Source organism: Archocentrus centrarchus, chromosome 4 (genome assembly GCF_007364275.1).
Source record: "Archocentrus centrarchus isolate MPI-CPG fArcCen1 chromosome 4, fArcCen1, whole genome shotgun sequence".
NCBI lineage: Eukaryota > Metazoa > Chordata > Actinopteri > Cichliformes > Cichlidae > Archocentrus > Archocentrus centrarchus.
Window position 1 is genome coordinate 22556167 of NC_044349.1, and position 13599 is coordinate 22569765.

Consider the following 13599-nt stretch of genomic DNA (forward strand, 5'->3'; position numbering starts at 1 on the left):
TTAGAAGGGCTTTCATGTGGCTGTAATTACCATATTTCATTAGCGTGTGGAGTGTCACCGCTGGAGCATCAAAGCGGTTGGCTCTTCCTATGTGCGCCAACCACTGCCAGGGAAGTACACAACTATCTGTTTTTTTCCCCAGAATAAATTCGCCCTCGCCTGTTTTTGAGTGCACTCTCTCCCTCAAGCTGCTGTCGATATCAAAGAGAACCCATTCCGCATGTGAAGTGCCCCTTGTGCAGAATAATAAAGCAGTGCATCATGGCAAAAAACTGTGAAACACAACACTCTCACCACCATCCTTCAATGCACACACAAGGACACACATGTACATATACACAGACATACGAGCACACATGGTATTCCTCTTTCCTTTGCAACTACTTTACTCTCCTTGGTACACATTCACTCCTTCTACCTCAGCACTTAAAAAACAGCGATTTTGTCTTACTGTGTGTTGCAATAGAGCTCGAGTAGTGTAACATATTAGTTTATTATTCTCATAAACTACAAGTTTATTTATATGCAACACAATACACAATTTTACAAATTTCTTCTCTTTTAAAATGTCTATATTTTTTGCATTATATATATTTATGTACATCGGAAATCTAATTAAAACACAGTTGTCTTATTGTTTTAATTATAATAGATAAATCCAACAGATTAAAGTCTGATTTAGTTTACACCTTTGTGCTGAATAACTGTTGTATGAAAACTAAAAAAAAGAAAAATAAATTAAAAAGCTATACTGCTGCAATGATATCTTCCTTTATCACAGAGACAGTGGCAAATGAAGTTTATTTTTCTAAGCAAATCAAGTTAAATATGCATGAGTTTCATCAACCAAGTAATAGCTGCCCGAGATTGTGAATGAAGTCACAAAGTTGTTTCAGAATAAGCAACGTTGGTTGGTTTCAACAAAGGAAAGAATAATAACCTAATGCATCCAAGGTTTTAACAGTTATATCAGTTATATGAGCTATACAGAGACGATCACCTGTCACTATAATTATTAATAAAAATTCAGCTGGCTTCGGATCTTTTTGTGAGATTGGTAAAAATTAAAACATAAAGTCAAACCATAACTATGTAGTATAATAATATTACTTTTTTTTTTTCTTCAAATAAACATCACCAGATGCAGTCTTGCTTTCAAGACTTGCACCTGACCTGTTTTAAGGCCTTACAAGGCCATGGGTTCAATCCTCCGGCTCAAAGTTACGCATCTTCAAGGGGACTTGGACAATGAAAGAAAATAATGTCTCAACCAGCACAAACACAGATGAGCTGTGAGTTAGCTGAGCTGTCTAAACAGCACTGCTTTGCCTCCACTATCAGCAGGATTATCTAAAGGGAGAAGAGCTATCTGCCCTCGGGCTAAGCACGCTTTTGTTTCCCCAAAGCTTTATGGCCGCCCTCTGCTAGACAGAGATTCAAAGCTCTCTGTCAAATATGAGGTCACACTCACCACACAGGACATGGTTAGGGTAGGCAGACGTTCCCTGCGACTCATAATTACAGATCTAGCGTTAAAAATTAAAAAACATCCTTCAGCAACAACCACACAGACCCACCATGTGTTACTGCAATAGACCTGATTGACTGAGAGACAGCGAGCCGAATGTGAAAGGCATCTGTTGTCCTGACTCTGTGATAACAAAGTCCTCCAGGCGCTATTGCTGTGCAAGCTGCAGCTCAACAGTGAAGGCAGCAAGGACTTGAAATGCTTTTAGAAGCTCCAGCTAGCTGAGATCAATGTTCTCCTTGGCTCCCGTGACTTTACTCTTTATTAGGTATCGATCAAAGAGGAGGCTTGTGACACTTGTGTCTTCTGCTATTGTGCCTTTTCTTCTTTCAGCAGTTATCGTCGCCACACGTGTAATTTACACTGCAAAGGAGAATATATGTCAGTGGAGGTAGCACCTATGTCCAAGACCTTGAACAGAAGTTAACTAATGGTCCCTTATTATGCGCTTTTTTTTCCTTCCTATATATCAGTGAGTTGCAAGTTATCAGTGAATGCTTTAACGTCCTCTCAGGGCAAAAGCGGCAGTTTGATTCTTAATCCTTTTACCAGAGGTGATTTTTAACAACTTCCTGGTTTCCTTTGAGTCAAGTCAATAGGTCTGAAGTCTGATACACTACAGGCTTCCTCAGGCGCACTAAGCCTTAACCTTGGAGCCCCCACCCGCCCTCCCACCTCGCCTAGGCTAACAGGGATAGAGATGGGGAGGAGAGGAGAAGTGGGGCAGACCAGGGGGTGCCTGAGGTGTGTGGAAAAACCAAGGACCTGCCACATTATATGCTTTAACATGACTGGCAAATCCACCACGGTTAAACAAACTTAACCTTCATTTGTGAAACGGTGCAAATCAAAGGGCAAAAAACGACTTGTGCAAGTAATTACCACCGGGGGAGAGCAACAGGGCGAAGGATGGAAGAAGGGTGGGAGGGAGGAGTGGGATGTGGCAGTGGTGGTGGTGGAGGAGTGTGGGGGTAGGGTGGTTGGTTTCAGGGACAGCAAGGCGTTAACGGGTTGAATGGAAGGAAATGGGAATCATTTAAGGTGAGGGGCATTTTTAATGAGTTTGCTCAGAAATTGATTTTTCCACTGTAATCTTTTATTTATATGCGGCTGGCGGCGTGTGCCCAGCAGAGTGAGGGTCAGCCCTCAGAGCACCCTGTCAAGGCCCCCACTCCCTCAAACAACACCCCAAAGCCCAGGGAAAATGGTATTCTAGCTAAGGCAAATATTGTCCTGCCTTGGCTTAAGGGGCGAAAAAGCTGTTTGTTCTAAAAAACTTGCTCTTTTGTCATTTTTAATTTTTGTTTCACTCCTTAAACGAAGACTAAGAGCAGGTGTAGGCTGACCTGAAAGGTAAGCATAAAGTTAAAATTAAACTATGGTTCGGCTAATGTTATTGGAATCTCTTAATTAAAACTTTTCAACAGGATTTATCATTACAAATATAAAGCTCTAAAAAGTACACATATTTTTGATTTATTAGATTCTGTTTTTAGTGATTCACTTTTTGACTAAATGTCCAAAAAGGTTTGTTCAGCTTGCGAATATGTTATATGTGTTGTTGAATTTTCAGACTGCTGATAATAACTTATTCCTACACTCAAAATGTTTCATTATTTATTGTGTTATTTTACACATAATGAAGCTGGATGTCTTATTTTAAAAGTGTTCATAAGTGAATTAGAACAACATTTAAGTTAATGTTTCACATCACTAATTTTTTTAAAGTAATGCTCATAGTGTAACAGTTTTAGAATATTGTCTGACAATGACAGGATAATGTGGTCAACAATGCAATAACTATGTTCAGTTTAAATCTATCTTTTTTTATAAATACATTTTGAAATGTGTAGAATTATAGTATTTATAAAAATATATATTTGGGTATATTTTTCCTGGTGATTATCATTAACCTTGAATTAAAATAATACATTTCTTAACCACTGGCAGAAAATTCACAACTTGGCAATTTATTTTAAACTATTGTTAAAATGTGCCTAAATGAACATTCTTAAGCCACTGTAACCCAGTGCCTGGATGCCTCTGTGCATATATCTATGCTCAGACTCTATGAGGCCTCTAACCAGACTTTCAGCTTTAGGTGTTTTTTTGTTGTCGTTGTTGCTCAAGTTTATGTGTGACTCTACTGCCATCTAGTGGTAGAAGGGCTAACTACAGCAGTGCAATGCAAAGGTTCAGTGTTTTTAAATTGACACAGAGGCATTCAAAATGCATAATTTCTTTAAATATTTTCAAGTATATTTCAGTATTTTAAACATGTCAAAATAAGAACTGAATTCCATATAAGCAAGCTCATTCAAATATCCTTTGTGCAGACTGGTCCTCAAATATAATAACTGGGGCATCATGCATGAAATTTGCCTCAGTGGTCCTGCTGCTGTGAGAGGTCAGAATGTATTCAAGTTTCTGCTGAAAAGGGTATTTTTAAATATTAAAGAAAAAATTCTTCTGCTTTCCAGCTTTTATTGTAATTGTAAATGTCGTTGCACATCACATGGCCTTACTGTAATAACATTCGTTATGAGATAGCAGATGAGGAAGCTGACCAGGAGTGAACAATGTTTGCTAAGAGAATTATCCCTTGGACCCTCTGAACAACATCACAGTTAACATGAGGTGCTTCACTGGTACTATGAGCATGAGTTTGTAATAAAATACACTTCATCATCATCCATTAATTGAAATAAATGATCACCCAGTTTGTTGCCAGTGACTCCTTTCAGAGAAGTTTTAATCTCATTACACTGTTACTACCTTTAGTGATGACTGACTTGCTTTCAGCTGAAAGAGAAATCATTCATTTCAGCTCTAATATTTTTATGGAGCGTAAAGTAAGTAAATATCAAAATTTTTAGATATTTCAAAGTGAAGTTCCATCATTCAAGCAGCTACAAAAAGAAATGTAAAAAAGGGAAGTGATGAAGTCGGCTGTTTTCTGTTAATTTTTAACACTCAGAGCTCAGCTGCCATAGCCTTAAAATGCTGACTGGACTCAAATCAGCCTTTTGTTAATTTTTAAATGAAGTGTGGCCTTTGATTAATGACTAATATTCAGATTTTTGTTCTTTGAACCTTTTAACCTTTTCTTTCTGTCTATGACTGTATGATCATATATTATTGTCCACATTTCCCAAATTTACATTTTTACTGTTACACAGTCCTGTCTGTGAGCTTTATGATTCACACACAATTGGCAGAAGACTCAGCGACTTTATCGTTTCACAAGGTTTTCCTAGTATTAGCCAGCAGATGGCAGACTCAACTCACGTCTCATGTTTCCCCTTTCACTCAAAAACAGTATTAACTTGCAGTTCCACTTTAAGTTTCTCTCCTTTTTTCCCAGCTAGTAGTCATAGATGCATGTTTTTAACAATCCAAAAGTATATGGTTCATCCAAATATAACAAAAATATCCATAATTTCACACAGTAAATAAGAAATAGTCGGTGTGCCGCTCTCTTCCTCTTTTTTGGCTCTGTTTAGGAGGCTGTTATGAATTGATCCTAAATCAGTTTAGTCCTCATTATCTATCTGCTGAAAGAAAGAACTCCTGATGCACTCAGTTTTCAGACAGTATTTATTTCCATTTATTTTCAAAAAGCAAGAAAATATACTCTTTTCTTCCAGAAATAATAAATATACAATATTCCTTTATGAACAAAATGCACAATTTACAAAGTGGCAACTGAGTGCTTCTCATACACAGTACTGCATTTATTCAACTCTTTTTTTTTTCACAGAGTTATAACTGTTAGTATGATCTATTCTCTTTATTAAAGCCAGTCTTATTTTTCTACATAGTATTACAGTTTTCATTAGGCAGCGGACTCCGACTCTTCAAATTTACAATTCTTGATTGTGCTGCGTTTGTTATTCTTTCTTAATACTTTCAGAAAGTTTGGACTTGACCCCTTGCAGTCCAACATAGTCCATTTATTGCTTCTTACACAGCAAAGAGCTTATTCCACACATTATGAGACTTGGTGAGTTTTTAAAGACTTGGCATTTTGGTAGGCTGAAGCCGATCTCGCTCTGTTGTGGAGACCAGATTGTCCTACCTTAAGGCGTCTTATCCTGACTGAGATATTTCTCCCTGGGTTATGCTGACAGTCACTCCGTGTTTGTCTTTAACAGGTACACTCCACTGCTGTGGTGTGGATGCAGTAGTGTCTAAATGTTTGTAGTGAGATAACACTTTCTGTTGGTCAGGAGGTGAACAACATGTGTGATAAAAGCCAGGCTAAAACACAAGACAATGCGAGTGTGCTGTGAGCTAGCTGGGCTGAACTGGGGCTTGGTGAAGTGGAGGAAGGTGAACTGGGGTGTCGATCTATCTCATAGATCTCCATCCGCCTGCGATGCTTTTGATAGGTCAGTGGAGGCTCCACTGTCACGTAGCCATTGATTATCCTCATGTTAGGTGGTGGGGTAGTGCTGAAGAAAAGAACAGGACAGAAAACTAGGGTATGAGGATTTCAATTGGATTGAAAAAGAACTGTGTCTAAAAAAATGTTTTATTTAAAGTGCTAAAACTCTGCAGCAAACCGATCATGATAAATATCTCACCCATCGCCTATGCGAACCCACAGGTCACTGAAGAGACGGGGTCTCCCTTGGCCACGGTGATTTTTGCGTGGCCGTTTGTGCCGTCCAAACTCCTCCAGCTGGCTCAAGCTGTCCGGGAGCAGCATGTGAGGCAGCTCCTCCTCTCCAAGACCAGGCATAGGTTCTGGGTCCTCCAGCTCCAGCTCCATCTCTGGACTGGTTGGCCAGCTAGTGGGAGGTGCTGTGTGTGTAGTGTCTGTACTGTCCTTGCTGGACCCTGCTGCAATCAGCTCTGGACCTGGTGCCCTAGAGCAAGGGAAGACAGGACAGACAGGGTATGAATTCAGTTATAGGATATTCATGGAAACATTTTTTCCTATATAGTAGATGAAAAATGGGTCTTTTTGTGTTTCTTTTGACTTTCCCAAGATTTCCAGTGTGCTACCAGCCAGTGTTGTTGTTTGTGGTTTCTGACCACCCCATTGCTTTCCACTTACACCCCGTAACTTCAGTCAAGGACATGAACACCATAAGGGTGTCCTCAATGGTTGAAACACCCAGCAGACAACATAAGAGGAAGTTGTAAATCTCGTGGCCATATTTTGTGCATCACCACTGACATTTGACCAAAGAGACCACCCAGAATCTCCTGTCTTCAAAAACTTTTGCCATGCTTCTCTTTCTTCCACCCATTACTCATACTTTCTTCTCTCTTGTTCTTTTCCTGTCAATATGGATCGCATGTGACTTTGTGCTTCAGTAGAACTTCAAAAATGTGTTTTTCACATCATTCAAGACCTTTAAACTGAAACAAACAGCAGTAAAAATCACACATCTTTGTCAAGGTTGAAATACTTAGAAGTAGTTTTGTCTCACCAGTCATTATCAATTTGTTGGTTTGCCTTTCTGTTTTCACATATTTCAACAACCCTCTCTCACCGAAGCCCTGATGGCTTGGTCAGTGTGATGATAGCTCCAGGTCTGCGGTCAAGCTACTGCACAGCCAAACCCAGCTCTGGGCTGCTCTGTCAGTCATATAATTGTGCCAGTGGGTGCGAAACACTCCAGGTCTGAGGCGAACAGCTTTCATAAACACCTCTCATCCAGCCATCTTGTGGTATTTTTTCCTTGCCTGTCAGATCACCTTGTATCAGGGAGCTAGAAGTGTCTGCTTGCAGGCAAGTGTGGTCATGTGTGTGCGCAGCAGACACAAGTGTTTTGTGACCACAGTAAGTCAGTCCACTTGTCAGCTTTTAAACCATGAACCACTGGCTGAAGCCCACAAGTCTGGAAACAGGATGGAGGGAGATAGGGAGGTTACATTTACAGCTGTACTGTAATTTGCAGTGAGAAGTTTGTGAAAAGCTCCAGCTGGAGGGATGGGGATGTTTTTACGGCTAGAAAAAAAAGATTGTTCTTGTTGTGCCTTGTTTTTCCATTTTCACCCTGATTCCATTGACTGTTGTTATTATTTTACAGGCCAACGGATCAAGCCCTTAGGTGAGAGAGGAGGTGCTGTGTGCCAACAACTGCACACTAACAGATATTAAGAGGAACTGTAGAAAGCCGCAGGGCCAAAGCCAAGTCTCTTTGTCGGTCACGAATGTGCTGTACTGTTGTGAATTTGAGTGTGCGCAACCCAGCCACCCTTTCTCTTTGTGCATCGCTCCACTCATGCTGCATACATGTGTGCATGTATGTGTTTGTGTGTTGTGGTGAGAACAGGGAGAACCACCACTCTGGCAACTTGCCCTGGTAGTCACTGGAGAGAGGGGAGATGAGGGAGGAAGGAAGGGATGGAACAAGGGAGGCAGGTGAGGGAGTTGATGAGGTATCAAAGGATTCTTGCATAGCTGAGCTTTATTTGTTGCAGAACACAATTTGGACGGTATCTGCGCTTCAATAAATCTGGTGAGGTTAAGTGCCTCAACTCTCGAGAGAATTAGACGGATGTGGACAGACAAAGTTGAGGGGTGGGGGCAGATACAGATACATGTGGACATGTATCTGAATGCCTGCCAAAAGCTACAGTAGAAGTGCACAAATATTCTGCTTCACAGTCTGCACTGCATAATATTATCAGTCTGATGCATGTAGATCAGGGGTAGGGAACTCCAGGCCTCGAGAGCCGGTGTCCTGCAGGTTTTAGATGTGTCCCTGATCCAGCACACCTGAATCACATATAGAAGTCATTAGCAGGACTCTGGAGAACTTGACTGCAGACTGAGGAGGTAATGCAGTCATTTGAGTCAGGTGTGCTGGATCAGGGACACATCTAAAACCTGCAGGACACCGGCTCTCGAGGCCTGGAGTTCCCTACCCCTGATGTAGATAATCACATTCTTCTTTTCTTTTTTCCATTAATTATCTTGTCTGGTTAGGAGAAGTCATAGTTTTAACATATAAATAATTTTAAAGTGCCCGATTACTCAGCCAAACTGGAGTTATTCAATACTCAAATTTGATTAGCACATTATATTATGTGTCATTACCAAAAACTTGGTCTCCATGATGTCAAACAATTGCGTTTCTAAAGAGCAACCCTAACAACCACTTTTTTTCCCCTATTTTTTAGCAACTTATTTATGTTTGTTTCTTTGTAACCACAGTACTTAAATCAAATTACATGCTCCGTCATCTGTTACTGCACGCTCTTGTCAGCTTACTCACTCTGTGGCTTGATGATCAGAGGGCATGTGGACAATCTCGTAGCCCTCCTGCCTCAGGATGTCCAGCACACTGTGGTTCCCCAGAAAGTGACCTAGCAGTGAACAAAAATCCAGAGGTCAGAAGTCTTTCTAACATTGACATATACAGCTTGTGTCAAGAAATGTAATGTCAACCTATGTAACTAATGGCTAAAAAGACTGTGAACCACTATGAAAATTCCTTAATAACATAAACCAGCATCCTTTAAACAAATATAAAACAATTAAAAGTTTGTTTATACATATCTGGCAAATGGCACAGAAACTGTGTCAGTTTAAATTTCTTAATTTCTCTTGTGAACTGTCTCATTAAATATGATCTTTTATCATCCAAGGTGTAGAGACACTAATGGATTTTGGTGATAGTGACACTACCAATATAGACTGAAGTGGAGAATCTGCAAGATAACAGGAATTGTTCAAATGAAAACTTGCTCTATCTATTAGGCACTCAACCTTTTGCCTCCCTTCTGCCCCTCGCTCTCTTTCCATCACCTTGTATATGACTCCTTCAGTCTAACATCAAACATTCTGGCCCTAGCCGCATGCTGATGAAAGCTTTTTTTTCTTTTTTAAATTTATCCCATCAGCCGATAATCCTGCATGTCAGTCAGCCCAGCAATAAGCCGTAATGTAGCCTGACATCACCCTCACCAACACGCAGGAATTCATATTTGTGCACAGACGTATACACATACCCCCACACGCGCAGGAATTCACACACTCACACACCTCAGCTCTTTTATTAACAACACGCTGACAATATTCTAGCCTTTTTCTTGCTTTCTGTTGGGGCTCTCTGCTCCCACTCAACTCCTCACCCCCTGCCAATTTTATCATTATAATGTTCCTGATCATTCCTGAAAGTCAAAGAAAGAGGCACGCGGTGTTACACTTTCTTGGCAGCTGAGTTCAAAGGCAGCACTGGGATAGGCTGCGGAGTGAGAGGAGGCTTCTAACAACAGACTGTCGGTAAGATCAGATGGGATTACACAGAGGGCCGAATTTGAGTTTTTGTATGGTTGAAGGCGAGTTTATGTGTGTGTGCTTGGGTTCTTCTTTTGCTATACTTACATATCTTCATAAGGGGAGAAGTGAGAACACTTTCTCATGTTCATATCCTTAAAGTTTTTATGGAAGATAAAATATGATTTTGTTGTGCAGATAAAGGTATTTACAGTATTATTTAAGTATGTCTTGAGTAAATTATTATATTTGATACATATTTGATTTCAACTTTACCAATTCTTGTATTTTTCATATATAGTGCTGTGAAAAAGTCTTGAGTCACTCCTCCTTTCTTTATATTTTTCTTCCAAGGAGCCAGACTTTATAGTAAATTTTTTAGTGTTCTTGAGCAGTGGTTCTCCAGGCTTTCTGAAGATCTTTCACATTTTTTCTTTTGTCATTGGCTGCGTTTTCCTCTCATTTTTCAATCTGGTTCTTGAACCTATTTTCAAGAGAACACTTTCATGTTTGTCAAGCAAAGTAACACTGACCTATGAATCATTCAAGCATAAAAAAGGCACCCAACTCAAGGGATGAACCAATGTTGTGTCTACGTAGAACAGAAAATTTAGCAAAGAATCAATTTTAAATTGTATATTTAAGCAGTTTGTTATTACCAACCTGGTATAAAACACACAATTTCTTCCCATTTCTTCAGCTGAATCTATGAAAAATGCCAAAGGTAGCACAGTTTGACAGGCATAAAATAGTATTGTTTGCACCAATAAGGTGATTCCAGAAGAGCTATTAGCTTAAAACCTGACATATCTTGACATGTTGTACAGCGTTTCCTGATTAAACTAAGGAAACTGGACAAGTGGTGGACAAAAGAAAAAGTGGCAGGCCTAGCAAACTATCTAAAACTATCTATAGCAGGTGAACAATGAAAGTCAAAATCCAGCAAAGACCTGAGAGATGCATCTGGCCCTTGAGCTGATCCACCTTCTGTTCGCTGAAGCCTCAGTCTCAGTGGAAGGGGGGGCTTTAAAAAAGCCTTTCTTAATGAAGGGGACACAGGGGGACAAGGCTGATGTATTACAAATTACACGAGAACTGGCCGGAAACTCAGTGGTAACAGGTTTAATGGAGTGATGAATTTGAGAATTTTGGTTCAAATTGTCGTCAATATGCATGGAGGAGGTCAACAAAGAGGTAGAACGGTGAGTGTCTACAGCCGTCTGTAAAACACGGCGGAGGCTCTGTCATAGTTTGGAGCTGCATTTCAGCCAGTGGTGGTGGATATCTTGTCAAAAGCGATGGAATTATGAATGCAGAAATGTTTTGAACCACCGTGCATTGCCATCTGGAAAACATCTGCTTAGCAGCAACTTCATTTTTCAGCATGACAATGATCTTAAACACACGGACAATGTAGTAAAAGCATACTTGGATAGAAAAACACGATGGAACATGATCAGTTGTGGATCGGCCTCCCCAGAGCCCGGACCTCAACATTACTGAAGCAGAGTGGGATCATCTCGACAGAGAACAGAACAAAAGGCAGCCAGCGGCCAAAGAAGAGCTTTGGATGTCCTTCAAGAAGCCTGGAGAACTATTCTTGAAGACTGCTTAAAGAATGACAAGCAAGCTGGGTGCTCAAGTGGCTCAGGGGTGGAGCAGGCAACCCCATGCATATGCTGCGCTGTGGCGTGGGTTTGAGTCCTGGCCTGTCCCCAATTTGCCCACGTGTCTTCCCCTGTATCTGTCTCCCTCCACTGCCAATAAAAGCCACATGGCCAATAATGCAAAAAAAATAAATAAATAAATAAAAACTACTGATTAAAAAAAAAAAAGAATGACAAATTTGCCTAAGAGTTCATGCTGTGCTAAAGAACATCAATGTTGACTTTCAAACTTGTTAGAATGTTTTTACCTTATACGCCGTATTTCCATAAATGTTTGTAAAAAAAAAAATCGCTGCATGTTTCCTGTTTTCCTAGCAAAATGTAAAGAAAAGAGGGATGGCACGAGACTTTTGCACAGTACTGTAGTACCATCATTAGGTCAAAAGATAATTATATAGACAGCTGCTAATAGTTATACGTTTAGAAAGTTCCAGCTGTAGCATTATCTACATATGTATTAGCAAGAACAGCTCTTGACGCTAATGTTCTTTCTTTTTTTCACCTCTTCCTTCAAACAATCTTAGGGCCAAAGTCAGCTCATTCAGTGACTGCATGCTGACAGATTTAACCTCCCTCATGTCTGTGTCAAGCAGCTATTTCATTAATTTCTGTGGGCTGGTGGCAGAGAAGAGCCGGTGTTGTGTGTTCACTGGGTGTGAGGTCAAGCTGACTGTTTCATGTGTTGGCTGGTTCCTCTACTCTGCCATCAGTCATGGCAAACACAGACAAAGTAGTGTTTATTTATGTGTGACATTGTCTGTTTGTATGATGAGATTTTCTTCATAGCTAGCAAACAACCATATGGTTTCCATTTTTTATACTTGCTGTAAATCTGCCATTCAGTTTTCTGAGGAGTCCCGAGGAGTGTTGGTTTGGATGCTACAATTGCATCAACTGTTTAAACAGCCTACTGAATACACAAACAAACAAACAAGGAAGCTGAACCACCACTTCTGAAATGTTGATAACTTTCAAATGAGGGACTGTGCATTTCTTCATGAATTGGCACCGTTTGTTGAGCAAACAAAACGGTTTTCCAAGTTCCTACAAATCAATTTTTTTTTTTTTTTTGGGGGGGAAAAATGTTAATTCACAAGCTTTTCATCTGACAACAGTGGCATGCACATTGTTAGTTTTTTTGTAGGTTTGTGGTTCATGCCTGTGTGTGGGTGAGTGACTGTGTACAGAAATAATAGTTCTTTCCATGCAGATGAAGGTGTGTGGGGGAGGCTGAGCTTGTGTGTTTGTTTGTGGAGTATTCAGACAGTAAACAGTGCGGTGCTTCTGAAGCAGAGAGCAGTCTTAACAAACAGATCAATTAGCTTAAATGTAATGAGAGGTCAGCTGACTCCTAATTGCTCCCCTGCTGCTTGTAGTGCTCGTGGGCTGACCGCACAGGTTGTACACTGTAAAACATGCTGCTCTGTTTAAATGTTACTTACAGGCACCATGTCACAGTATGTCAATGATCAAAGTGAACTGTTGGACAGTTATTAATGCATACTTTTCAATTTTCTACTAAAACACTTTACAAGAAATGCAACAAAGAAAAAAACAAAATTATAATTTTTTTTCTCCCGTGTCTACATTTAGCTGTCTCACCAACATCTGCACATTGTTTGATGATACACATCTGTGAACAGTTCCTCATTTTCCGTAATTAACATTTTTATGGTTAATATTGGGGAAAGATCGTGGCTTTGGTTAAAAATTGGTAAAGGCAAGTAAACATGTCCTCATGATGCAGGATAAAAATATTTTCCCTAATCAAAGGATATTTGATGCCCAAACCTACAGTCGCCGGCCCCTTCTTAGGTACACATTGCTTGTATTGGGTTGGACTCCTTTTTGCTGTCAGACCTAGCTTATTCACAGTATAGATTCACTGTGGTGCTGGAAACATTCCTCAGAGATTTTTGGTCCATAATGACATGATAGCATCATACAGTTGCTACAGATTTCTTGGCTGCACATCCATGATCTGAACCTCCTGTTCCTCCACATCCCAAAGGTGCTCCATTGCATTAAGATCTGGTGACTATGGAGACTATTTATGCACAGTGAACTCATTAACATGCTCAAGAAACCAGTTTGAAATAATCTTAACTTTGTGACATGGTGCATTATCCTGCTGGAAGCAGCCATCAGAAAATGGGTACACTGCA

The 13599-nt window shown here is 40.2% G+C and overlaps 1 protein-coding gene across 1 annotated transcript in view; it reads right to left on the reverse strand.

Annotated features, from left to right (window-relative positions):
* Positions 1-5177: 5177 nt before the first annotated feature.
* The window catches only part of trabd2b (TraB domain containing 2B), an 81665-nt gene continuing 73243 nt past the window's right edge, over positions 5178-13599 (reverse strand). Inside the window, exons 5-7 of the mRNA XM_030727808.1 lie at positions 8764-8854; positions 6115-6399; positions 5178-5982 (exon numbers count right to left, since the gene is read on the reverse strand). Of these exons, the coding sequence (XP_030583668.1) occupies positions 5754-5982; positions 6115-6399; positions 8764-8854 (605 nt within the window). The 3' untranslated portion in view covers positions 5178-5753. The remainder of the gene's footprint in view (positions 5983-6114; positions 6400-8763; positions 8855-13599) is intronic.